The sequence below is a fragment of the Equus quagga genome, chromosome 3 (genome assembly GCF_021613505.1).
Source record: "Equus quagga isolate Etosha38 chromosome 3, UCLA_HA_Equagga_1.0, whole genome shotgun sequence".
Classification (NCBI taxonomy): Eukaryota; Metazoa; Chordata; class Mammalia; order Perissodactyla; family Equidae; genus Equus; species Equus quagga.
In genome coordinates, this window is record NC_060269.1 from 49,469,233 (window position 1) to 49,496,126 (window position 26,894).

The 26,894-nt window shown below is 37.2% G+C and overlaps 1 protein-coding gene across 1 annotated transcript in view; it reads right to left on the reverse strand.

Moving 5' to 3' along the window:
* The window catches only part of MARCHF1 (membrane associated ring-CH-type finger 1), a 289,583-nt gene that overhangs the window by 38,830 nt on the left and 223,859 nt on the right, over positions 1–26,894 (reverse strand). Inside the window, exon 5 of the mRNA XM_046655644.1 lies at positions 13,421–13,601. Within this exon, the coding sequence (XP_046511600.1) occupies positions 13,421–13,601 (181 nt within the window). The remainder of the gene's footprint in view (positions 1–13,420; positions 13,602–26,894) is intronic.

Below are 26,894 nucleotides of genomic sequence, written 5' to 3' on the forward strand. Positions count from 1 at the left end.
CCTCTAAGTCTTTACTCATTTGTGCTGGATAATCATGCCTTTCATTTTGCAGAAGCTCTCTTGCATTATTTCTTTCACACTTTTCTCTTTTTCTCTTCTCAGTATCTAAAAATTTTCTTAACCTAACTCTAGACTACTTTTACTAAGACTTCCAAAAAACTGTTTTATTCCTCTTGTCCTTTTAGTCTAGTTTCTGGAATATTTGCTCAATTTTTGTTTTCAAGTCTTTTCTTGTATGTTTCTTATTAGCTGTCTGATTTCTAAGGGATTTAAAAAATCTACATTCTTCTTTTTCTTAATTGATGGGTGCCTAAAATATAAATATACAATTTAACCAATTGAGCTTTCTTCATCAATTTCTGACACCAAGTCATGGAAGCTTCCTAAAAAATATTGGAAAAGTCATTCTTTCCCTCTCCAATGGAAGTGTTTAAATAGCACTGGGGTTGTATGTTCTAAGTTATAAGCCCTGATATCCTCTAATTTCCACCAAAATCAAAATGTTTTTTGAAGGAGATAAATCATGGCCTGTGAAGAGCAGGAATTCTTAAGTTGTATGACTTTGGCTGGGTTTCATTGAGTTAAACTCAAGGGGTAAGCCAGGAGCATAATTTCTGCTATTCCTCCAAAGTAACCTGATAACTATGATTCAGAAATTTGCATTAGGAGACACTCAAAGGGAAGACAGAAGGTGTCAGCTATGAGGAAAGGTGGGAAGATAATTTTCTTATAGAAACAGATTAACCCCTGAGCTTGGTCTTTTTTTGATTTGAGTCTACTCATTAAAAGAGTTTGGAAATATCTTTCTGATGATCAGGGCTTGGATCACAAACCTTCCTCAGGAGCTGTGTGAAGATTAGTACCAGCCAAGCCCTCTTAGCTAGGGCACCTTGAGGAAGAGATACTTATCTGGGCTGCTGGGATCATCTTCCCCAGGTAAGGCACACAGTTGCACAAATTGGTCTATAGATGTCACAGGAAACAGGGGTCAAGGAGAACCAGAGACTCCCATGGCACCATGAAGCTAAGAATCCATGATGAAGGTCAAGGTACCAGTTGCTCAAGGTTTCTCAGTGCCAGAAGGCTCAGGTGAGTCAGGTGCATAGGCATTTGAATTCCAGGACTCACAGGACAGGTATTGACAGCAGTTGTAGGGAAGGGAGTCTCTCCTTTCACTGAAATAGTATGGATTGGTGCTCGTGTTGACAGATGTTGCTGAGTTGTTCACAGCTGCTTCTTCCATTTGACACAATGGTTCTTGAACCTAACCAACACTAGTGGCTCATCAAGGGTGGGGGTTGAAGTTATGTACTCAATCCGTGCACATGGTCTTTTGGAACATATCTTCCAACACTCTAAACTGTTCCAGGGTACCCTGTGTGGCTCCAGTGAGCACATCTTGGCTTTGCTGATATGAGATCCTTAGGGAGCACCATAGTTTAATCAGCTGGGTCACTCCTGAGTCACACCGTTCACACACAGTTCAGTTAACTCTGCGTCCTTTTACCTTTCTTACATTTTTGAATCCTAAATAAGACTGCATTAAAAAAGGAGGCGAGGGGGCTGGCCCGGTGGCATAGTGGTTAAGTTCGCATGCTCCGCTTCTGCGGCACAGGTTCAGATCCCAGGCGTGAAGCTAGCACCACGTGTCAAGCCACACTGTGTGAGCATCCCACATAAAACAGAGGAAGATGGTCACAGACATTAGCTCAGGGCCAAGCTTCCTCACACACACACACACACAAAGGACAGTTCTACTGCTTTAAACAGCTTTGGAAAGAAGTCATAAACTCAAAAGACACTTGTAACTGAAACATTTTAGGACTACCAAAGACGCTGAAAAGTTGAAAAAAAAAACCATTTAAAACTTACAGATACTAATAGTTAAAGTTTATTCTCAACATGTTCCAGATACTGTGCTAAGTGCTTTACATGTGTTATCTCACTCAGATCTCCTAACAACCATGTAAAGGGCACATCCTTTATTATCTCCATTTCGCACATGAGGAAATCCAGGTGTGGAGAAACCAAGTAACTTATCCAAGGCCATAAAGCTACAACGACCACTTTCAAAGACCCAAACATTGGCAGACCGACTCTGGAAATCAAGCTCTTAATCATTGCGCTAGTCAGATAGAGTAAATAAAAATAACTGGACTATTGGATTACTTTGTAGAAGTCTTTAAAAGGACTATTTCAATGCATCTATAACAATGATTAATTACTCTATCAGGTGTTCATACGCCAATGACTGCCTGGTCTACTTAGCAGAACACTTTAGAAAGTAAGCACAAAATAAATTTTGTTCAAATATGCCAGACAAGGCTAATGATTTTCTTTATTTTCTTTAACATTTTTTATGAACTCCTGGACAGGTTCCAGTATGTTAATGACTTTCCTGTCTTAATCTTGCTTACTTTATTAATTTGGTCAGCAATTCCTTATAGACAAACTAGGTTGCAAACTTAAACCAGGATAACTCTTATCTGGATGACTACACGTTCTGAATCACTGGACTACAAATTAATTAATGCAGATATCCCTGCAATCATCCAGTGCTCTCTAGTCAGTTCCTTGAAAAGGTGCATGCTACTCTCTTATTGGCCTTAAAGTGGATTCAATGCTAAATATTGATTTAGTAAGAACAGAAAGTGAATTTGCTACAGAGTTGATAATGGAGAGCTGGGAAAGAATAATATCGCCAATTTATAGGACTTTACCATTTACAAAGTACTTTTACTTGCATTATTTTATTCCTCAACACCCTGAAAGGTTGGCAAAGTAGATATTATTGCTACTTCTCCACCTTCCTCCTCTTTTTTGATAGACAAGGAACCCATCTCAGGTCACAGGACTCACCTATGGCCACAGGCCAACTACACTGGGGTTTGAGTGCAGTTCTTCTGCACATTCAATCTGGGCTCTTTCCACCGCATTATGCTGTAGCCCACTAGGCAAATATTTGCAGAGATATATGGACATTTCTATCCTGCAGAGATCATAAACTCTTGGTCTGTGGGCTGAATCAAGGCTTCAGATCTGTTTTGCTTTGCCTGAACAGTTTTCAAATTCGAATTTGTTACTATTACTTAAAAAAATTGGAAGAGATTAAATTAAATCTAGAATTTTGGCGTCATATGAAAAAGTAGTTAATTTGGCAACAATCAATTAGAGCTGGGTAGCTACTTCTTCCTTTGAAGTAGGCACATCTATTTCAGAATGTCACAGTCTCCACCACTCCTTATTATAACCCAGTACTGCGTTATTTGCCATTTATCCTCATAAAGCCAGAGTGCTTCTTCATTCATTGATATTACCTATCTGGTTCCTGATAAAAAGGAAATTACCTATGGGACTGAGCAGATACTGTTGGTAATTTCCTCAGCCATCTTGAAAGGGTTGTCTTCTTCATCTTTCTAGCTCTGGTTCCCGACATTCATGTGACAACCATTTTGTCTTATTTTTCCTTATCAAATTGTTCCCCTAATGGAACAGAGCTAGTTGTGAAATTGAGGATTTCTTCTCCTAAAAATTCCCATAAGTTTCCCTGGAGTTATAATTTAATAGTTGAAATTATATTAACCCTGTCTGGAGTTACTAGAATTATCTCCCATACTGTTTTCAAGTCCATTTAAAAATATTATGACTAACTCCTTTTCAAACTCCCAGCCTCCATCCCCATCCCAGGAAATTCTCTGAGATCAGAAGTTTAGTCTGGTTCATCACTATAATCTTCGTGCCAGGGATGGTGACTGGCACATGGCAGGTGGTCCATAAATATCTCTTGACTGAATGAATAAAGCAGGAGTAGGGAATCATAACTGGCATTACTGGAACCCTCTCCGTGTGGTCCTTCAGACACAGCTGGCTGTTGGTGTGGTCTGATTTATGAATAGAGTCCAATAGGAGATTATCAGGCTCGTGGGGAATAAGCCATTTCTCAGATCCAGAAAAGAATCTAGCTGCAAAATTTGTTACCTTGTTTATTGATAAAAATACTTCAAAAAATATAAACTTTTGTATTAAACTAGCTCTATATTTACAGAAATTCTAACCTTTAAGAAAATAGAATATCTTTCTTAGACAACTAAACTGATTTGCTTATATCTTCAATCCACACTGGTTTCCTTTACTGTGATAAGGAGAAAATGGCTTTCAGCCCAGCCTGCCTCTATTTTTAGGGTCAGAAGTTTTCTGTGTATGTCTCAGGGCTGCTGAACAGCTTTGCTGTCAAGAATCACTTGAATTTGCTTCACTTTAGTCTTTAGCCACCTGCTTACAACTTATAAGAAGAAAAATTGTGGCATGGACACTTACACCCAGCTTCCAGTCACTTTTCAGGATGCCTTCTTGATACTCAACTGCCCTCAAACACTCTCCTTTCCTCTCTCTGCTTCTTTCCTCCTCTTACTCTTCCTTCTTCCTTTTTTGCTCCTTTCTTATTCCCTGTCTTCTTTTAGTCATGCCCCCCTCCTTTTATTTTTGGTGAGGAAAATTGGCCGTGAGCTAACATCTGTTGCCAATCTTCCTCTATTTTATATGTGGGATGCCACTTCAGCATGGCTTGATGAGCAGTATGTAGGTGTGTGCCCTGGATCTGAACCCATGAATCCCTGGCTGCCGAAGCAGAGTGCATGAACTTAACTACTACGCCACTGGGCTGGCCCCAAATCATGCTTTTCAATGCTTTTTCTTTTTAAATATAGAGAGACTATGTCTTGTTTTCCTCACCATGGTGTGCTTTAAAGGGCAATAACAAAGCTTAAGGAAGCACACAGGTTATTTCTTCAGCTCTCAGACCTTGGACTCCTTTGTTACTCAGCATCCTGTCCCACACAACCTAAGCTACTTTAAACATGAAGGATTCTCTCTATACCCATTTCCCCTTTTTTCTGAACATTTAAAATACATTTGAACTTGAGGTGTCTTTCTTTTTTTAAAAAAAGTGGGTTCCTCACTTTGCTTTTCATGATATCACAGAATTTTAGGTTCAAAGAAACTTAAAAGATAATCATGTTCAGTCGCCTCATTTTACAGATGAAAAAACTGAGACAAGGCTCAGAGGGATTAAGCTTCAAAACCAGAACTAAAATTTGATGTTCTGACTCCTAGCCCAGTACTCTTTTCTTTACTATTTGAATTGCCTATTTGTCTTTTTTTATTTAGCTACTTTCCTTCTATTTCAGTTAAAAGAGGATTTCAAAATATTTATCATTCTTGGAGAGTAGGTTTGGTTCTGTGTGCTAGGGGAGGGAAGTATGCGGTGCCCTGGAAGGAAGTCCATGCAATAAAGCACTGTTGTCTTCTAGCTAAACCTCTTTTTTTCTTTGCTTCATGTTTCCCTGTGGAGTAACACAGCTTGCCTCTCTCTCTGCTCATCACTCACTCTCTACCAGGGAGAATGAGATAAAGAACTGGGTGTGGATTGCGCAACCTCTCTGCCTCCTGTCCCGCTTCCCTCACATTTTATAATTTTGCATGCTGTACATTTCACGGTTTCTGCTATACCTGTGCTGAGTGGGTAAATTGGCCTAATTCAGGGGAAAACATTCACATGCAAGATAATAGCATTGGTATGATTAGGCTGTGGGTGGTATATCCGTGAGGGAAACAAGAGAAGAGGAGCCACTTGAAGGCACCATGTAGAGGAAAATAGAAAATTGGAAGGAATCTGGCTTGTGAGAGATTAGTTCTCTTTAGGAGCGAAAACTGTCAGCTGTCTATCTTATTATAATGATGATGATTTCACACAAACATGTTGATGCATGTACGACGTGGCTAGACACCATCAGTCCAGATAGATCATACTGAAGTCTTCCTCATTTCTCTCCTACTTGTCAATCCAAAAGAAAATGGAATTTGATTTGGTCTAAAATATTTACTTTAAAAAAAGCCATGCTGATTTATAATGTTTTATGGTTCAAATAATTAAAAGGAAATTTTTTCTGATATTTGATGCTAAGATTTGAGAAATTGGAATAATGAATTAGGAAAAAATCCCAGCTGAGAGAAAAAAAATCTTTAGCTGGAGGAAAATTTAAATGTAAAAGTAACTTAAAACTCAATCACTATATCATCTTAAGAAAAATTAAAATGAAAGAAAAATATAACTTCATTCCCATTAAAAAAAAAAAACCCAACTCTATCAGAAGATGATGCTTTGGGGAAATCTTTATTTGTAACTGTGTGTATGTGTGTGTGTGCGTGAAGATGCTGCTTTGGAGAAATCTTTTTATAACTGTGTGTGTATCTGTGTGTTCTGCACATTCTAATTTGATGTTTTTATGTTTTCCACATGCATCATTGTAATATTGATTCCATCATTTTAACCATAGTTTATGTATCAAATATCAAAATAAACACTATACAAAAGAAGTTCCATTTTGTATGTCCATAGTCCTTGTCAAAATAAAAATGGATTTTCCCAATGGTGAAACTGTATCCTGTTAAAGATTTAAGTAGCAAATCTAATGTAAGTTAAGTGTTTCTTTTCATATCTAGAATAGTAACACAAGGTGACATTCTTACCAAAGAAGTGAGGTTATGTCCTTTAAAGGATAACTTTCAAAGAGAGAAACAGAGCTAAAGTTGTATGTAATTGGATCAACTAACACGGAAGTACCGAAGAGAAATGTTCCAGCCAACAATGATATTCCGGGGTTGTTTATTTAAGTCTCCTTTGTGACATTCTTTATCAAATTCTGCTCTATATTCCCTAATTCTCTCTCTCCAGTGTCCTCGATGTCCAATTGCTAAGTAATACCTTCTTGATTAGCCTAGCTTCTGTGAAGCATGGAAAACAAAAGAGAAAAGACAGTCATTTTGCTATGTGTTTATAGTTATTGTAAAAAAAAAAATCTTTTATATGGATGATCTCACAATTAAAAACCAAACGTATGATGGTGGCTTGCTCTCTTTGAATTACATTTACCATTCAACTCCCAACATCACCACTCACCTTGAGCCCCACACCACCACCTACCTACTATCCTGCCTTTCAAATTTATTACAAAGTATTGTCAGTAATTCATCCTTTTCCATCTTTCTGCATTGGACTATATGTTCTCTGAGAGCAGAGTTTTTTTCTATCTGGTTTGCAACTGAACTTGACTGGCACATAGTACATAGTACAGTGAGCTGACTGAATGAGTCAACTGGGCTTCATTAGAGCCCTCTCAGAACAATCTTCAGAACACAGTTTGCTGCTTGCGTGGGCTCAAATCTGCCTAGAGGGAGGACTGTGTTTACGGATGGAAGCTTCACAAAAGAATAAGCTCTTCTGCTGCTCAGAGAAGAGTATTTCTATTTTGAACAAACTATTCTATAACACTGATCCAGTTGACTACACAACTTTTGTAAATTGCAAAGACAAATGGACCTACCAGTATTCCCTCAAAAGACAAAAAGATGAAGGCCATATGATAAATTCCAAGTACCCACTAGAAAATAGCATGAGACACTTGTATTTTCTACCTCATAAGACATATTGGCGTTGTTATCTACTCAAACTGGAATATTATTTTAGTTGAAATATCAATTGCAGTTTTGTTTTTTGCTGAGGAAGATTGCCCTGAGCTAACATCTGTGCCAATCTTCTTCTATTTTTCAGTATGTGGGCCACCAGCACATCATGGCCGCTAACAGAGTGGTGCAGGTCCACGCCTGGGAACTGAACCCGGGCTGCTGAAGTACAGTGTGCTGAACTTAACCACTAGGCCACCAGGGCTGGCCCTTCAATTGTAGTTTTGAGAGGATAAATATGTTAAGGCAATAAAACAAATAAAAACAGTAAGAAAGACATTTCAGTGGAAAGGAGAATGTTCCAATTGAGTTGAAGCAATTTTCTTTTAATGGTCCTCTTTTTGTTATTTTGGGGTTTCCTCATCCTTTCCTTTCCCACAACAATCAGCTAAGTGGCCTGCTGGGCTCCTGCTTCTCACTGAATGAAGCAGCAGGAGAGAAGGGAAGTGTTTGGCTGTAGACAATACCACCGTTGGACAGTGAGAAATTTGTTGTGGAAAACTCATCTAGCTCATTTGGAGAGAGTGAGTTTGAAAACAAAATCATTTCCTAAGGGTATTCTAAACCGCTTAGACTGCCGTTAGGGTTCATAAAATAATGGAACTGAATCAGTGCAAGAAGATGAGAGAATGAGTATGCATTGCAAATTATGAGTGTGGATGTTTTTGCAAGAAGTATAAAGAAAGCTTTGTCTGGCCGCATACCAGGGCAGAGATTTTCATTCACTCCAGGGTTATATATTTGTGAAGAAATGAAACAGCAAACTTACTCCCCAGAACCAGGCTCTAATTATGGGGGAACAGCCTGAGATATCAAAACTTCATTTTCTGAGGGTTTTCTTATCATGTAATCCCAAGTCATTTGATAAAATTGAGAATTAGGGAAGATGGGAAAGAGAACGCCAAGAATCCTAGAATGATTCTTGAATGCCTAGAATCCAGAATGTCCATGCCCACTAAAACTTGCCAGCGCTCAAAAGAGAATCTTGCAGACGTTCATGCGGACCCGACTTCAGCCTTTTATAGACCCAATTCTGTAACTCTTGATTTTTGTTGTTGTTGTTGTTGTTTAAAGTAAAAAAGCAGTAGCTATGTAAAATGTTGAATAAGGGCTATTGGAGGAACAGAGAAGTGACAGCAGATGCTCTGTGAGCAGGAAAGAAAGAGAAACAACGGGCAGAGAGAAGGGCTTTTAAACACAGCAAGCTGGCGGAAGCAGAATGAAGATAAGCAGCCTTATATGTGTTTTCAAGCTATTGAAGCTGTTACCGTTTTCAGCTTATGAAATAATTGATGTTCATATAATGATATAACTAATTATTAGAAGATATTGGATAAAATATCCATGTTTATGAAGGAAGACCTCAGAAAATTTTTATTTTAGAAAGGTTTATTTTGAAAGATTTCCATTATAAATGGTTTAAATAAAAACTAAAGTTTTGGGGCTGGTCCCATGGCCGAGTGGTTAAGTTCGCGCGCTCTGATTTAAGTGGTCCAGGGTTTGGATCCTGGGCGTGGACACGGCACCGCTCATCAGGCCATGTTGAGGTGGCATCCCACGTGCCACACTAGAAGGACCCATAACTAAAATATACAACTAAGTACTGGGGGGATTTGGGGAGAAAAAAAAGCAGAAAAAAAAGAAGATTGGCAACAGTTGTTAGTTCAGGTGCCAATCTTTAACAAAACCCGAAAAACTAAAGTTTTGATGCTTACAGAGAGAGGCTGTCAGCTATTTATGGTAGTGTGGCACAGTGCAAGGAGCACAAGCTGTAGAATCGAGGAGCTTTGGGGTGTGTGATACTGAGTAAGTTTGACACTGGGTCTCATTTTCCTCATCTGTAAAATGGGCTTCATATACCTACCTAAAATAGGGTTGTAATGAGGATGAAATTAATTAAGTTATATATTCTGAATACCTAGCACATAGCAGAAATTCAGTATCTGGTAGTTGTATTAGTGAAATTGCAAATCCCCCACAATGGTAAATAAACGATGCATTTTGAATTTCTCTTATGTGTGATTAGGCAACATTATTCAATAGGGTGCTAGAAATCTCTAGCTAGGAAGCTGACCTCAGTCCCTGCTCTGTCCAATTTTAAGGTTATGAACTGCAAGACCTCCAGATCAGCAGAGCATCAATCATAATCTTTGGGCAGTTGACTTGCTATGGTAACTTGCATTGGCCTTTTTACTCTTCTGAAAGATGGATGTGCCATCGAATTAAGGAAAGGAAGAAATAAACACAGTATTTGTCAAATACAGTTCTTTATTTTTAAAATAAGTATTTCAACTAAAGCTTTTCAACCAAGTCATTATGGTGGAAATGTAGCAATAGCAAAATGATTATTCCTTTTCATTTGGCCTAATAAGTTCACGCAGAACTTACGTATTAGGAACTTTAAAATATGCAACTATTTTTGATCTACAAAAATGACAACTTCTGTGGTTCAACCTAATCATTACTAAAGCAAAACTAATTGATTCAGTGCCTCATTTTCTTTGTAGAAATGAGACAAGAATAAAAGGATGCCTAGAGTTGAATATTTTGTATTATATATTTGTCAAATGATTTATATATGGAAAACTATACAAGGAAGTATTTCAGGGGAGGACATAAAGTTGTCTGTAGTATCTGCTGTCCTCATAAGCTTGGCTTCATAGCCAACAACTGGTTTCTCCCATTCAGGTGTGATTCAAATCTGAACTCCACGCAATTCTTCAGCTTCAGAACAGGAGATTAGTTTATGCTTCCTAACCGACATTGTATGCATTTCCAAATTGCACTGAGTAGCCACTGTGCTTTCTATATTTGTGACTTCTTGACTTTCCTGGGCCCTGAGAACTATTTCTGGCTCTGGGTAACTCAGAAGACTAATGGGACTTTTAATGAGTGTTATGAAAGTAGCTGAGCTACTGACTTAAAGATGATGAAAATTGCTTTTCCTCAAATAAGCCCTTGATTTTATTTAGACTTTAAAGATTTCTTCTGGAAACACTGGGATACCTTGATGAATTTGCTAACTGTAGATCCTGGTGTAGTAACACCAGCAATTAAAGAGGTAACGTTTTACAGATATCTTTAGAGTAACTATTAAGCCCCAAGGTTCTTCAGACTGAAGATTTGCACCTTTCTTCTTCAAGAAGCCATTTCATCTAAACAGAATCTCCTGCCTCCATTGGCTAATGGTAGAAATTCAGAATCATTAGCTAAATTAATTGTTTCATGTGGTTGGTCTTTGGAACGTTATAACTATAAGGGAATTACTGAGTTGAGAGTAATTAACCGGCTGTACTTCAAATATATTCTAACCAAATGGTATACCTGTCATTCTTAAGGACCACTTAAAAACCACCAAAAGAAAACTGTTGATGAATCTTTGTGCCATCAAAATAAATCATCTAGAACAGTTTAAAATGCCTCATATCTGTATAATTCATATCACCTCAGAATCTGAAAAGTCATTTGGGATACTGCCATTTAAGTATTACCCCAGTGACCCATAGTTTCAAAGGAGAAAGTAAAAATTAGGAATACCTTTTCTAGGTTTTTAAAGCTCAGAAATCATAGAAGCAGGAAGAGAATGCATGTGACTGATGTCTAGGACTCATATGTTAGACCAGGAGTTGAAAATTCAGACCCCTGAACTAGAGCCGCAGAGGTACTCAGATGAGTGGAGATGGCACAAGGTCTCAGGGTCAGAAGGACAGGCGGCCTGAGAAATGTGGAGAACTTGAAAGCAAAGAGCCTTTAAAGGGGCTAGCCACCACTTAGCTCCACTGCTTGTGGTCCTATGGGAATGTGGTCCCAGTAAAGCCAGATACTGTGATTTTAACAAAATAGAGATGTGTGGAATTTTAATGAAATAATCACATCTTTAAATGTTGGTAACTAATTCAAACGCTAAAGCCTGTGAGTCAAATAAAACACATCTGTGGGCTGTCAGCAAGCCACCTCCGGATTAGACTCTAACATCCTCTGTAGCTGTATAAATGCTATTAAAAGTGAAGGATGGTGACATGCTGTCCTTCATCAATATTTATGACCAGTAAAAGGAAATGTTTTTAGAAAGAAACTAGGGTATTTCATTAATCAACAGATAGTATGTACCCACTAGGTTGCCACAACATATTCATTATTAAGAAGATTAAAAAAGATAGATGTGTTAGCTCACTTTCTCTGGTATACAAACAGGTTAGTTGAGAAAAAAAATTATTTCCTGATAGGGTTGCTAATTATCATTATCGAGAATGGAATACTAAGAAAGGATCAAAGTTGTATATAACAGGTGATTCTATAAAAGCTGAAGGTGGAAGGAGACGACTTTTCAAGTTCCATCAGGCATTGTTTATTATACAAAAAAAGGGGAAGGGAATAGATTGCATGAAGAAAAGAAAATATGAATTTTTTATTATCCTAGATTGTTGGCCTCATATATGTTTGACAAGGCTGAAATAAAAATTTTATATGGATGTAGGTTAAAAAAAACTATGGAGAAATGTACAGATGCTATGAAATAATTTGTAGTTCCCCGAGGGATAAGAAGAGAAATGTACAGAATCATAGAGCACCATGTGTCATTTAGCTACTCCAGACAGCACACAGCATCTGCTCAGTGGATAAAGAAACGGCAAGGAGTTAAGGGTCCATTTCTATTTCTGGCATTGATTGCTCTGGGACTTGGAGGAACAGAGTGTCACCTTTTGGCAATCAGGTCACCCTGTATGTTAAAAAGAGACAAAGTGTATCCCAAAGGCATTTTGTGCATCGCTTTGACATCTATAAACCATTTGCAGATTTTTAAAATGAAGTCTACCACAAAAGCCGAGAATGCTATTCTCCCTCTCCCTAATTGACAGACTTAAGGAAGAACTGCAATGGCCAGCCACCGATGAGATGTCTATTGGAATATTCTTGTTTGCCTTACATCTCTGTTCATCCTAGAACCCATCAGGCTTATAGCCAAGCAACATTCTTTTTATCCACTTTGGCTATGCATTTAATTTAAATGAAAAAGCCGCTCTAGGCAGATTCATTATTCAAATTGTTGTCTCCACACTCTCCTTTGGAAATTGAAGCATCCATATATGTAAGGCTGCAGTTAGGCAAACAGATGAGTAAGTTACAGGCCCAACTATCAAGCATGAATTGCATAAAGTTCACTGTCTTCATTTTGCACGCTTTACAAGTTGGCCTTTGCTGGCTTTGAGTGAGACGCTAGCTTTATTTTTGAATCATGTTCTTACCTTCATTCTTTAGAAAAATATAACATAAATGAGGAATTTGAAGATTAAGTTTATAGATAAAAATATACTTACCTCTCTCTTACAGCTTGATGCACAATATGGAAAATAACACTTTTTCTTCCTATCTAATTATGCATGAACCATCAAACCAAATCCCCAAATAAAGGCAAACACAAAAAATTATCCACACTTCACAGAAGAAACCATTCTCTTCTATTACCTAATGCCTGGCTTTCCAGAAATTGCATGAATTCATGTTAGTTAATGTAATCTATTATCTAACCTTCTTGGGAATTGACCTTAGTAAGTACAAAGTTCTCTCAGTTCCCATCAATTCAATTACATGGAATTACAAATATATTTTGTTTATATATATATGTATCTGTATACACACACACACATACACATACACATGCTTCTTTTGATTTCGAAGTGTGATATAAAAATCAGGGTCCTAGAATATAAAACAGAGAAGAAGGAAGGGTTATCTTGCAAACACTTGGCTGCATTTCACACATGGAGCCCAACACAAGACATGTACTCTTCACAGATATTAGCACTTTAGCAATATCTGACCGGGGTAAGAAATGGATTTTTAAAACAAAACTGCTTTGCAAGTTGTCTCTCTCAAACCAATTCCTGCAGATACGTACCTTCCGGAGAGGTTTGAGCTTGGTCTCCATGATGAAGTCATACTTGCAGAGCTCGCAGCAGCGCGTGTCTGAGCTCTTGATCCACTGGTGGAGGCAGGACTGGTGGACAAAGCGCAGGGTGCCCGTGCAGCGACAGGGCGTGATGAGGGGGCTCTCTTCATCCCCTTCGCAGTGACAGATCCTGGGGAAGGACACAGCAGCCTGGATGAGCTCTCCCAGAGAACATTTCTCACGAGCGGATTTCCTCCCTCACTCATACCAGGCAGTATCAGAAACTGCAAGCTGAGGTTTAGAACGCGTGCACATTTCACTCCAACTTGATGCTAGAACTGAATCTATGCCCAATATTAATTTTCTTTCATTTGTGTGGTCCTTGCTGGAGTTTTAAGTCATGTCATAGACCATTAGACACTAGTACGTCAAACATGTACTATTTCATTCCTGCACTGAAGCCAATTTTAACAGCACAAATATTGAGCTATACCCCAGCGTAATCTATTTAATAGGTCAGTGTCTATGAGTTAAACTTGCTTTCATATATAAAAGCTATGACTTATAAGTATTCTAGAGAACGTTGTAATCTGATAACTTCATTGTTTTATTTTGATGATCGTTTTATAGGGGCATGGTGTATAATTTAATAGTATGTTATTCTACCAATGTGAAAGAAATCTGAAAAATTTCAATATGTTAGCAAAGAATAAAATGAATACAGAAAGTCTCAGCTTGGAAATATTACAAAGATTTCCCCAGGAACATGCACACGTCTTTGGTCACAACAAATGGCCTAAACTGTCAATAATCATCATTGTTTAAAAGTCACAAAAATTACTGGTTACATAAAGTTCAAGTACAGTAAATCCTATTGTTTTAAAATGTTAATTACTACATCTTCCAAGGAATTCAGAGTTCAACTAGTTTACTGAATTACTGTGAATTCTAGTGTCATAGATTCACAGTCTATGAAATCTTCATTATTCTCATCTTCAAATTTTTAAAAATAATTTGTTTTCCTCATTGGGTGAGATAAGGGTTTCATATCTCAAGGTTGTGAACTGAACTCTTAGCGCTTCAATGATTCTTATGGTTTAACCAACTGATAGAAGCTCTTAATAAATTTGATTAGAAATATTGCTTGAAATCTCAGAAATACAAATGGAACATTAAAAAAAATATTTGTATAGTTACTTTTCCGAGCTGTCATGGTGGCAGGCTGGAAGAATGAATGAACAGCTGCTGCTGCCCTTGCCTTTTAGGTCTATATGCCTTATTCTCCAGAAGTATGAGTTTTAAAGAGTGGATTTTAAAAATATATTTATCTTAGCTGTCTCCCCAGGGGAAATGAAATGGTTGCTCAGATTGCTACTGTAGTAAGATACAGGAATTGAAACCCAACACTCCCCTAACCTCAAAATAAAGAAGTATAACAGTACACTAGGACATGAGTCTCTTTTTCATAAGTAAAAATAAAGTAAGCAAAAAGGAACATTGACTTCTAAAGTTCTCCGGGTGTGAGCGGTAGGATGAGAGCGTAGGGAATTCAAAATCAGTGTCTGCTTTCCCCTGGACTGAGGTAGAAAGCAGTGAGCTTGGACGTAGCAGCACATATAAAAAGCTGATATGGTGGGGAAAAACTAAAAATTATCTGGGAGCTTATTCTTTAACACGAGAAAATATCTCCTCTTTCCAAATGTGTACGTCCTAGGGAACACGGCTTAGTATACTTGTATCACACGTATTGCCAATAGAGTGTTGATTGCATCATAGGTGCTCAGTAGATGTTTGTTGAGTGGAGGAATTGTTCAGTCAACAAACTATGACTTATCATAAAAGCAACCATTGAAAGCAAATCTGAGCTTCTATAACACTTCATTTTGTTGTAATAGTTATTTTTGGAGCCATTGAAACCTAACGAATTGTACAGCATGAGAAGTTGATATTACTCAAGTCCTTGAACCTCTTATCTCCCTGCCTCCACACAAAGATACTCCCTTAGATCAGGGGTCAGCAAACTATGCCCAATTTTTCCTGCTGCACGTTTTTATAAATAAAGTTTTATTGGTATACGCCCAAGCACATTTGTTTATGTACTGTTTAGAGTTGTGTTTGTGCTATAAATGCAGAGTTGAGAGTTGCTGTGGGGACCATCTGGCCACAAAGATGAACATATTTGTTATCTGGCCCTCTACAGAAACATTTGCCTACTCCTGCCTTAAACAAGGCAATTCTGAGTTAAAGACAATGTATGACTATTATCAACAATAATGAAAACAAAATTTACGAAAACATCACTGCGACCTCTGCAAATAACAAAAGTCGAAGTAAAGGTTAAATAAACAAGCAAGAAATGAAAATGAAAGTCCCTCCTGGCTGGCCCTGAAGCCCAATGATCCATGAACAGCCTGCAGGGATGGGGGGCAAATTTCTCATTTGAAAAAGAAAAATTTGCCGTTAACACCATCTGATAATTCATCGCTAAAACAAGATACTGTCAAATGCTGCACAGCTGCCGAGATCATTCTGAGGCTCTGATTTTTTACGGACATGAAGAAAGTAATGTATTCATAGGCAAATTTAACAAAGATCTTGCTGATTACTGAGTTCCAAGTGACCCCTGAGCAGTATACTGACCGTCACCCAACTTCCTAGACCTTACAGATTCCTTTTTAAAAATTTCTGCTGAAACTGTTACCTGAAGCACCGCCAGCAATATCATTTTTTCCTAAAATTAAGCTTATTTCTCATACGGAAAATCAAAAGCTTAGTTCATTTTCATTCCCATTTCACAAGATTTATTTTTACATGATTTTAACATTTTGAACTTTTTCTACATTATCCAACTCAAGTTGGTGCCCAAGTGTCTTTTTCAAACCATGTTGAGATTGTTCTAAATGAATTTAAGGGCTAAATATCAACTTCAATATCTACTGGAAATAAAAAATAATATGATAATGTCATTACAGAAAGAATTAAACAATTCTTAAATTGATATACTTCACATAAACCACAATTGCCAAATTATAAATGAAAACATAAACATGTTTTTTCCAACAGAATAATTGTGTAGAGAAAATGATTTTAATACTAAAATAAAATTGCACAGTAAAATATTCATAGTTTCAATGTATTTTTACCTTATGGGAAATGGACACTTGGAAGTGAGTGATTCTGTAAATTCATTGGTGATCTACATTGATACCTGTTACCCAGTGACAGGAAAAAGCTAAATTCACAGATTTTATTGACATTTTAGTATTTTAACTGGCTGCTTACAATCTAATCAGCATATGTTGAGACTTTCACCATTTATGACTTGAATAAACTTTGACTTCCTTATAATTTCTAGCTTTCTGTGAAGACCAGACTGCAAATGCTATTTAGCAAATTAAATTTTGGAAATGTGTGTGTGTGTGTGTGTGTGCTTAAAGTCCCTTCCTTAATGTTTGAGTTTTAAGAAAAGTAGGCTTTTTTTGGTCTTATGTATCTTAAAATGATTTCCATTCTTCCCCAGCCCCTCCCATGCCAAGGTTTCTTGGCTCTGGCAGAATATTTGCTTTCCATAGTTTTTCTTAAATAATTCATCACTAAAAAAAACTTTATGAAGGCTATAGTGATTACGTAAGTTTGGGATTTTTTTTTTCATTCATTCATCCATCATTTCATTCATTCACATTTTCTTAGTTCTTGCTATAGGCAAAGAAAATCAGACAATAGCATCAGCATATTGCGGGAATTGAAGGGAGAGAAGAACCCGGAGGCAGATACCTCATTTGGCCAACTATTACAATCATCTAGGGATTAAGAACCTAGACTGAGGTGGTGACTTTGGGAAGGAGAAGGGAGATTCTCAGCTTGCAGAGTATGCAGAAATCTCTGAGAACTTTCCTTGGTTTCCATGACTAGCTGTGGCAGCAAAGCACATTTACTTATGCGACTCCGAAAGGCGGGCATCCCTGTGACCTGCAGACAGCATCTCAAGTGCAGGCCTGTGACTCTCTCTTCCTATATTCCATGCCATTTTTTCCCCTTCTCTTTTGGCAAATCTTTCTGATCTATCCCCTCAATTTTTGACCTACAGTTTTCTCCATTCCCTCTCCAACTAAATAATTTTTAAGCACAGTAATTACGGATACTGCTATATTCGTAATATTTTAATTTGGCTGTTGATCTTTACTCAAAATGAATCATCATGCTTCAGAGTTTGGCACTCATTCTTAGCATTCACTTTACTAAGTTAAAAAATGATTAGAATACATGTTGGACAGAAGCCATATTGAAAGATATTTGCAGTAGATGAGAAATTAGCGCTCAAGTAAATGAGTGAAGAGAGCTAATCTCTCTCTCTTTTTGAGAAATATAGCATAACAGTGAAAGGAGAGCAGATCAGGGAAAATTTTATTTTTAACAGGGAAAACTTGAACTTGTTCATGAGCAGCAGTGAAGGTGTCACAGAGAGGTAGACATTTAAAAACACAGTCAGGCAAGAGAATGCCCCATTGTTAAATGAAGGATCTCGAGAAGTCAAGAAAGTCTGGGGAAAGAAAGTATGGTAGAGGAATATCTTTGGACAAGTGGAAGAATACACAGGAGGGAAACAGCCATCTTTTTCTGTGAGCAAGAGATAGAGGGAAAATGATAGGTGAAGATGAAAAGCTAGTGAAGGCAGAAGAAATTGAGTTAGCTGGGTCTGCGAGGTCTTATTAACTTCTGTGATATAGAAGACAGCACGTATGCTAAACAGAAGGCAGGAAGGCATGGGGTTAAGGTCTTATAGAGGCTGTAAATAATTAGAAAAAGCCACTTGGAGAATGTGATGGAAAATTAACCAAGCATGAATATTAGAATTGTGGAGCAGCCGTGAGGTCCCTGGTGAGATTAGACAGCACGAATTTATAGTAGACGCTGTTAACATTGCTTTGTGACCTGGCAGTGTTCAGCAGTCAGAGAGCAATCCTACAGTTGGAAGCACAATCTCACAGTCTTCAGATCACTAGGTCAGAAATGGGAAGGACAAAGGAGTGAAGGATTCCGGTGCATTGGAGGATACAGTGTGAAAACAGTTGGTCATAAGTCCTAGGCTCTAAGGGAACAGTTTGGTGAGTGAAACCAGCTGGTGGGAAATGGATGGATTTGAGAGACCGTAAGTCACAAGGACGCTGAAGAATTGATATTGAAAGAGGAAGGAAATGGTAAGTTGGTTAGAGCAAATGCTTGTAAGGCCAAAGTCGTGAATTCTGACTCCATACAGGTGAGTTAGCTTCTGACACATTTAAATCCCCAGCTCAGTCCAGTCACAGAAAGCTGGGTGAGGGAGTCTATTTAGATCTGTATGCCGGCTGGCCTCAGACAAGGTTTGACACAGTTGCTTTTCTCAGCTGTGAATTTTTATATGGCTATTATGAGGCCCAAATAAGATACATGAGAAAATACTACAAAATATAAACACTATTCCAAAGTAAGACATTATTGCCAATATACAAATCATCAATAAAATCAACAATAATTGCTGCTAGGTAACAAACGTAATGCATTGCATCTTTTTATAAAAGCAATTTTTTGTGTTTGTCTTTCAGTTTATAGGACTCTCTCATTTTCCACCTCGAAGAACTGTGATGTAAGAAAGGGAGACATTTCTTCCATCCACCTTACTACTGAGATTACTTTTCTGTTAAGCTACCAACACCCTCCTTATAGTCAAGTCCAAGGACCTTTTCTAGATCTTCATCTCTCCTGATGTTTTTTTGCATTGTCGACTAACCCTGCCTCCTTGATACTTCTCCCTTTTTGGCTTCTGTGACACTTCTCTTATATTACTACCCTTAAAGTTGGGAAAAGTGGAATCAGAACAGCATATCAGATGATTGTAGGGATTGGAATAGTGACTACTTATGGAGGACAAAAATGTTAGCATTCTGGAGCCTGGAAAGGTGAGAAATGATAAGGGAGATACGACAGATGAGATGATAATTTGATATGGTAGGATAGATGAGAGATCATGGTGAGAGACGATAGGGGAATAATATAAAATTTAACATAGCTAAGTTTATGGCTGAGACTCTTCCACCATAATTCAAAATTGTAGGTCAAAGGGGCACCTTTTAAAGTATGAGTGTAGTATGTTAACTACTCTTATTGTAGTGATCATTTCACAATATACACAAATATCAGATCATTGTGTTGTACACCTGAAACTAACATAATGTTATATGTCAATTATATCTCAATAAAAAAATAAAATAAAATGAGCATAGTAATTTGGGGACAAATAAAAAGAAATGCCAATTTCCATATCGGATATCTTAGAGGGACAAAAAGGCAGGGAAGGGGAAATTATATGACAGCTCTGTTTAGACATGTGAAAGGCTATTGGGTGAAAGGGCAACTGATCTTGTTCTGTCCCACAGCTGGATCCAATGAGTAGAAGTTAAAAGAAACAAATTTCCATGAAACATATACACATATATACCCAGAGCTTTCCAAAGATGAAATGAACTGCCCCAGGAGAGTGTGAATTTCCCAACATTGAAAGTATTCAAGCATAGCGTAAAAGGAACTCACCACACAGGAGTGATTAAACTACATGACCTCATATTTCTTTTCCAATGTTGCAATTCTGTTATTCTTCCATTTCCACAGACTGATTTCTACACCTCTTCCCCCCATTTCTTTGTCAGCATTTCCCCTCTGCTTATCCTGGAAGTTTTGTACTTAAGCCTTTTATTTTTCCTTTGTCCACTGACTACCCTAGGGAGGCAGTCTAGGGCTTCAGCTTCAAGTATTACTCCCAGACTTGTGGTTTTAAAACATCCATCTCCAAAACCAACCTCTACCTCTTCAATAGCAAGAAATGTCAGCCAACTCCAATAATGTCCAACTGCAGTAATGGGGTATTCCCAGTGAGACACTACTTCCTACATCTCACCATCTCTAAAATAGCTTTTCTTCCCAAAGATGCCGTTCCATAAGTATCCCATTCTCTCAGCTTGCCTTTATCTGAACCTTTCATTTACTTCAGACTCTATATTCAAAGTTTCATCAATATTCCAATATTTTTATCCCTCGCTGTTTTTCTTACCTTGTTCCTTTTCATCCTCACTGCCATCTCTCTAGTAGTTTTGAATTGTCAACAGGTACATAAACTGTCTTTAAGATTTTGCTCCTTTAAAATCATTCTTAAAACATAGTTTTTCAGGCCCTCTTAAAATACTGCCACTCTCCAAGAACTCTATAATAAATCAAATAAAATCCTAATTACTTCATGTGGTTTTCACATGACCTTCCATAATTTGGATTTGTCTTACCTATCCTACCATATTTCCCTCTAACGCCCAACATACAGGCATAGGGGCATGGTACAGAACTTACCAGCAGACTGTGAGTTTTGCCACAAAGAAGTTTCTGCTGTGCCAAGATATTGATTCCTCTCAGCTTAGAGAGCAGTTTAAGGCTCCTAGGTATGTTGGCCATTAACCACAGTTGACTCAGAAATGTTATCATGTTCTATGTGTGTGATGAAGTAGAAAATGTTGGGAAACACTGGTGTGATTGTTAAAACTATGATCAGCATTTGGATCATAGTTCTGCCCATCTACGTCTGTTAAATTACTTAATCTCTTGTATTTTCAAGTTTCTCATTCATAAAGTAGGAAAATAGTAGTGTCTACCTCATAGGACTGTTTATAAGCATTAAGTTAATTAGTGTCAATAAAGGTTAAATAGTATTCTTTTCAATTAATGCTCAGATGGTTATTTCCTCACCCTGTTGGATTCTGGAAATGCGTGCCTCTGGTAATCTCCTGGAACACCATCTCATACCCACGATACCCTCCCTCTCATGATAACACCTCATCTAAATTTAAGCTACCCTAAGACATAACACATTTAATGAGATAGACTCTAGATCTTCTTTCTCTCCAATGCTCCCTCCATTTCTTGAGGTTTTATTCCTCTTAAATCTTATACCACACAAATCTAGTCTTTGCTGTTTATTAACTATATCACCTATGCCAGTTCTGCTATTATGAGCTGAATAAATTGCTGTTTATTAATATTTGGAGGCAAGGTCTTCTTTGTATGGAAAGAATAACATGATACTAAAAGTGATTTAAGTGATAAGAGTGTTAAAAAATCAGAGTAAAGATGGCTAATTATTAGACCATAAATGGACTGCGAATACTACACTTTAAGCTATTATTTAAATATGTACAGAGCACAGACCAAAAGAGGTAGCTTAGTGGGATGGTTTGGCAATTCTCGGAAGTTTTTACCAACTACCAGTGTTTTGTTTACCTTTCGGGAAAATTCACTTATAATGAAAGTGAGAAATGTATGATCCTTACACATACCATGCGCTCTTTAATTTGCATTTGAGGAACTAAACTGAAGTGTACCAATTTTATACCCTATCTGAGCATCAGAGGAAGTCAAGCAAGCTGATCTGCTGTAGAAAGGAGAAGTAACTCATTTAATAAGCAGAGAAGAAGATGGACACTATTTAATATTATTCCTAATAACAGCTATTTCCAGCAACTGTGACTGATATGGAACTAGCACACATGTTTGGAATTAAAAGAAAAAGGCCTTATAAATCAGATTTCTAAGATTTCCTTTATAGAGATGAAGATAAGTACTACAAGCTACCATTCAGCCTTAGATGAAAAATATCTTGAAAACTTTAATTAAAAATACAATTATGACATAAGAATCAAAATATTTTATAGTCAGCTGATACAATTTTTGTAATCATAAGACTGGTCATTCTGAATCTATCCACAATCTTCTTAACATCTACAGATGACTGACATTTCTTCACACACAAATGAGTTTTTAAAGTGTTTTGTTTTCTCAAAGGAATATTTCAACTTAAAAAACCCTGGTACATAGCATGACTTCCTGAGTTTAATTTCATGCCTTAATTTGTGACCACTGACTTGGTCAAAACCTCAGACCATCTGCATAGAGCTGTAGGGAATGACCAACAACAAAGATAGCAACATAGCAATGTCCCTGGCTCCTAACTTGACGCTGGAGCTGATCCAAAGTTGCAACTGGTCATCTGCATTTTCTTCCCACTAGATATCACACTGATAGAAAACAGCAGAGAAGAAGATAATCACCAATTGCTGTGCCCATAATGGAAGCAGAGGACGCCAAGTCTTATGCGAATTCATGGATATTTTGGTCATATGAGCTGCAACAGATTGGGAAGATTCTACTTGAGCTTCTCCTCTTGTGGCCCCTACCACCTCTGGTGATGGTTCCATCCTATTGGTACCAGGAGTTGAAGTCTTCATTGGGATCGAGGATTCTCACAGGGATTCCTCTATTATGATCTAGCCTAGTGATTTAGTTTCATAGTGGGCTAGGCCCTCTTCAGGGACTCAGAATTCTCCATGGGTTCATGGGGTACGTTAGATTTTCTTCCTTGCATGTTGGCATGTGTAGCTCCAAGAGTCCCAGCCCCAAGTATACGTAACAAGAGAACAGATCTTCCTTGTTAGTTTTAGGACGAGCTCAAACTGTCCAAATCCTCCAAGTCAGGAGAGACTAAAAGACAGATTGTGCCCTTTGGGATAATCGCTTCCCTTTTAAACATCACTTTGCTGCCCTATCCATATTCTGTTAGTGAGCTCAGAGTGCAATCTACTTCTGGGTAAAGCAACTGATTTTCCCCAATAGCATTTACCTTTCCAGAATTTACTTTATAATTTTGGTGACATATAGATAAGTAAATAGATAATAAACATTGAATGAATATCCCAATGTAATGATTGTCTCTACATTCTCACACGTCACAAAAATTCATTTTATGTCAGCTTTAAGGTCTTTAGGTTTGTTTTTAAGATTGACAAAATTAAACTAGAGCTATTTCTAAAGATGTATTCTTAAAGTTATTGGGCTCAATTTTTATTAGCTGCATGCACTGAGGTGAAAAGGAAAAACAAAAGGACAGATAACACAAATTCATTTGCTTTATGTGTAGATATAACCATATAAATATGTTTGGTCAGATAAAGAGTAAGTCTTTCGTACACACATAATAACAGAGCTATCAGAAAAAATTATCATTATAATTTTTTTGTCTTTTTCTTTTCTGCAGGTGGCAGAGATTCTTAATTCAAACTGATTTTGTGATATCTCTTTCTTTGTGATTGCTAAGTGTTTGAATCTTCATAACCTTATTCTCAACCATGACTTCTTTCCATTTTTTGTCCATTCATTAATCTTATCTGGCTGAGCATTACATCAAAGATAGTCTCAACTTGCCATGGATAATTGACAAAGCAGATAATTTATTTATAGATAACCAAGAATGCATTGAATGAATTAGAAATATGCTTCTGCATATGAATTCTCCTACACAGGCAAGTAAAGTCCCTTGGCAAAGTATTGATATTTTACAGCAGTTCCAGCCACTTTGAGTGAAGAATGGTCAATCTTCAATTATTCACTTATTCATTCATTTGTTCATTTATTTACTTAATCACTCTCTCAACAAATAATTTGTTGCATATGTACTATGTGAAATGTTATACATGGTGCTGTGAGAATTACAAAGACAAATAAGTCTCAGTCTTTGCCCTTCAGGGAGCTTATACTTTGACAGCTTATACATTGGATAACTGCACAACTAGCTAGAATCCAAGTTACCATGTGATGTGTGCATATCAAGTGCTGCTGTATGCAAGGGAGGGAAAGATATATACAGATTGGGGTGGGGGTAGGTGGTTAGAGCCTAATGGAAAATGTAGTGTATGAACTGGAATTGGAGGCTGGGTAGAATTTTGACAGACACAGATGGAAGTTTGTAGGATACTCCAGACATAGAAGATATATTCAGTGAATGCTTAGAGATAGGACTGACCAGGTAACCGAGTCAACTATACAGCCAAGTTTGAAAGGAATGTGAAAGTTTGGGTAGGATTGTGGTGGGATGTCATGCTGATAAATAAAGAAAGATTATGGAGGGCTTAAAATACATTTCTGTCATCTAGTGCCAACATTTATACACACACACACACACACACACACACATGCACACACACACAGGCACACACACAAAAAGCTTTAATTATATTCGGTTGGAGTGGGATTTCACTAAAGAATTTGAGTAAGAAGGTAAGATTATTAGAAAGTAGTCTGGTGTGTTACCTCAGAGATTAATAATAAAAATATGAGAATATTATAATAGTCAAAGTCAGTAGTAATAAGAACAAGAACTAGTGTAATAGTGGGCGAATGGAAAAAGAGAACAAGAGATACTGTAAAAGTAAAGTTGGTAGAACTAAGACATCAACTGGGAAAAGGAGATAGGGATGAGCTGTGGGAGAATGGGAGTAAAGGACACACTAAACTGACTTCAGGGTTTAATTAAGGCTCCTCGGGAGAGATGCTCAAGATTAATCTGCTTACAGGGCCTCTGAGCATTTGTCAGTCACCACAGGTACCACTTGGAAACCATAATGTTCATAATTTAATTTTTAACTTAGTTATACTGTAAGGGGACAGTCACTGTAAAAAGCAAAAGGAAGTAGATTCATACTTTCTCATGAGCAGTAATACTATCTTGGATTTGAGATATTTCAATGATTAATCCTGTTAGAAAGATATTTTTCCAAATAGTGGTAGAATTTCCAATAACAAATAATTATGTCAAAGAATTATATTTGAAATACACCGTTCCCACTAGCAGGACAATTACAAATATATAATAATGTGGCTCCTTACTTCCTCTTTCCAATTCACATTTTCCTAGTGTGTAGTATATCCAGAATGATTCTGATACCATTTGATTATCCCAAACATTTGTTTTGCAATCATAGGACAGAAAGCACAATTTTGGGGAGCTAAATTAAAATTCCTTATAAAAATAGAATCCTAAAACTTTTATTTTATTCAAAAACCCGATAGGATAGAATTTCCGTTTAAATAAAGACATCAAGGTATTTTTCTGACAGGTTTCATTCTTCAAAAGCTATGCCTATGAACTTATATCTTGTCATTAAGAGACATAACTGAAAACAGTATAATTCTATTAAAAATTATTTGCATTGAAAAAGATTAGAAGGAAATATATCAAAATCCAAATACTGATTATCTATCCAGCTAATTAAGTTTAAATTAAAATAGTAGTTTTCTCTGTTTTTACAATTTGTTTACAATAACCACAACTACTGTGATAGTCACTAAAAGAAATACTAAAATAAACTAAAAAAATACAAAGATTTAAGAACACTTTTCCAACTATACTCCACTTTCTTTTCTCTCATTCTCTAATAAGTTAACAAATTCATAAATATTTGATGGATTTATATGTTTGAACAAGTTGGAAAAGTGCCATGTCTTATTCTCAGTAAATATGAATTGCTTTCCTGTTCTCTTCCTGTCCAGCCTCAGGAGCAGCCCTTGTCACAGTTTGGTTACATAGCAACCGAAAGATTTATACTTACTGTCATTTATATTTTAGTATAAACTTGCAGGTGTAACCCTATCAGTTAGAGTCACCATTCTATGCCCAATATACTTCTTCATTGGAAGGGTGGAAAAGTACTAAGAATAGGACAAACTATCCTATCGTCCCACAGCTCAATCCCACACACATGCACCAATGCCAGGGATATCTTGTATTGTCTGAATTCTAAGTATATAAAACATGGTATTTCATGCCAGCTATGGTATACTTGTATGATCTATGCAAATATGTGTATTCGGCCATTCCATTTAGGTATATGATCTTTCTGCTTCAGTTTCTTTGAAGATAAAACCAATTTACCCTGTGGTTTGCTAGCTCAAAGGGGTCTCTTCAACTGCATCATTAGCATTTTCAACTGCTTGGATTTGTGGGTGTCTTTGAACTTTCTCAGTACTCATCACCGTCCATTGAGTCTTTCTCAATGCCTGGCCTTCATTTTGTATTCCTGTAATTCATCACCTTTTGATCTTTCTCCTTTTTGGACAGAATTTTTCACTATGAAATAATCTAAATGATAAATTGAGATCATTTTTCCTCCACACTCAAAATGAAAGAATATCATTAATTATGCATGCTGATGTAATCATTTTGAATATCTCTTCCCTGTTATCTTTGCCTTTTTGTTACGTCTCTGAAGGAACTGTCTTTATTTGAAGATAGGAACAATAAAAAATTTTTAAAAGTATAACTTCAACATGGAGTTTAATGAAAAGTAAAGCAGAACATTTTTGTTTTGTTTTGTTTTGTTTGGGCTGAGGAAGATTTGCCCTGAGCTAATATCCGCTGCCTATCTTCTTTTTGTAGGGGGGCTGCCACCACAGCATGGACACTGACAGATGAGTGGTGTAGGTCCACACGCGGGAACAGAACCTGGGCTGCTGAAGTAGAGTGTGCCAAACTTAACCACTAGGCCACTGGGGCTGGCCCAAGTAGAACATTTTTTTCGTGCATAAACTACGAAAGCGCAAAATGCAAGTTCAAGTGTGAAAATCTCAGGGATGG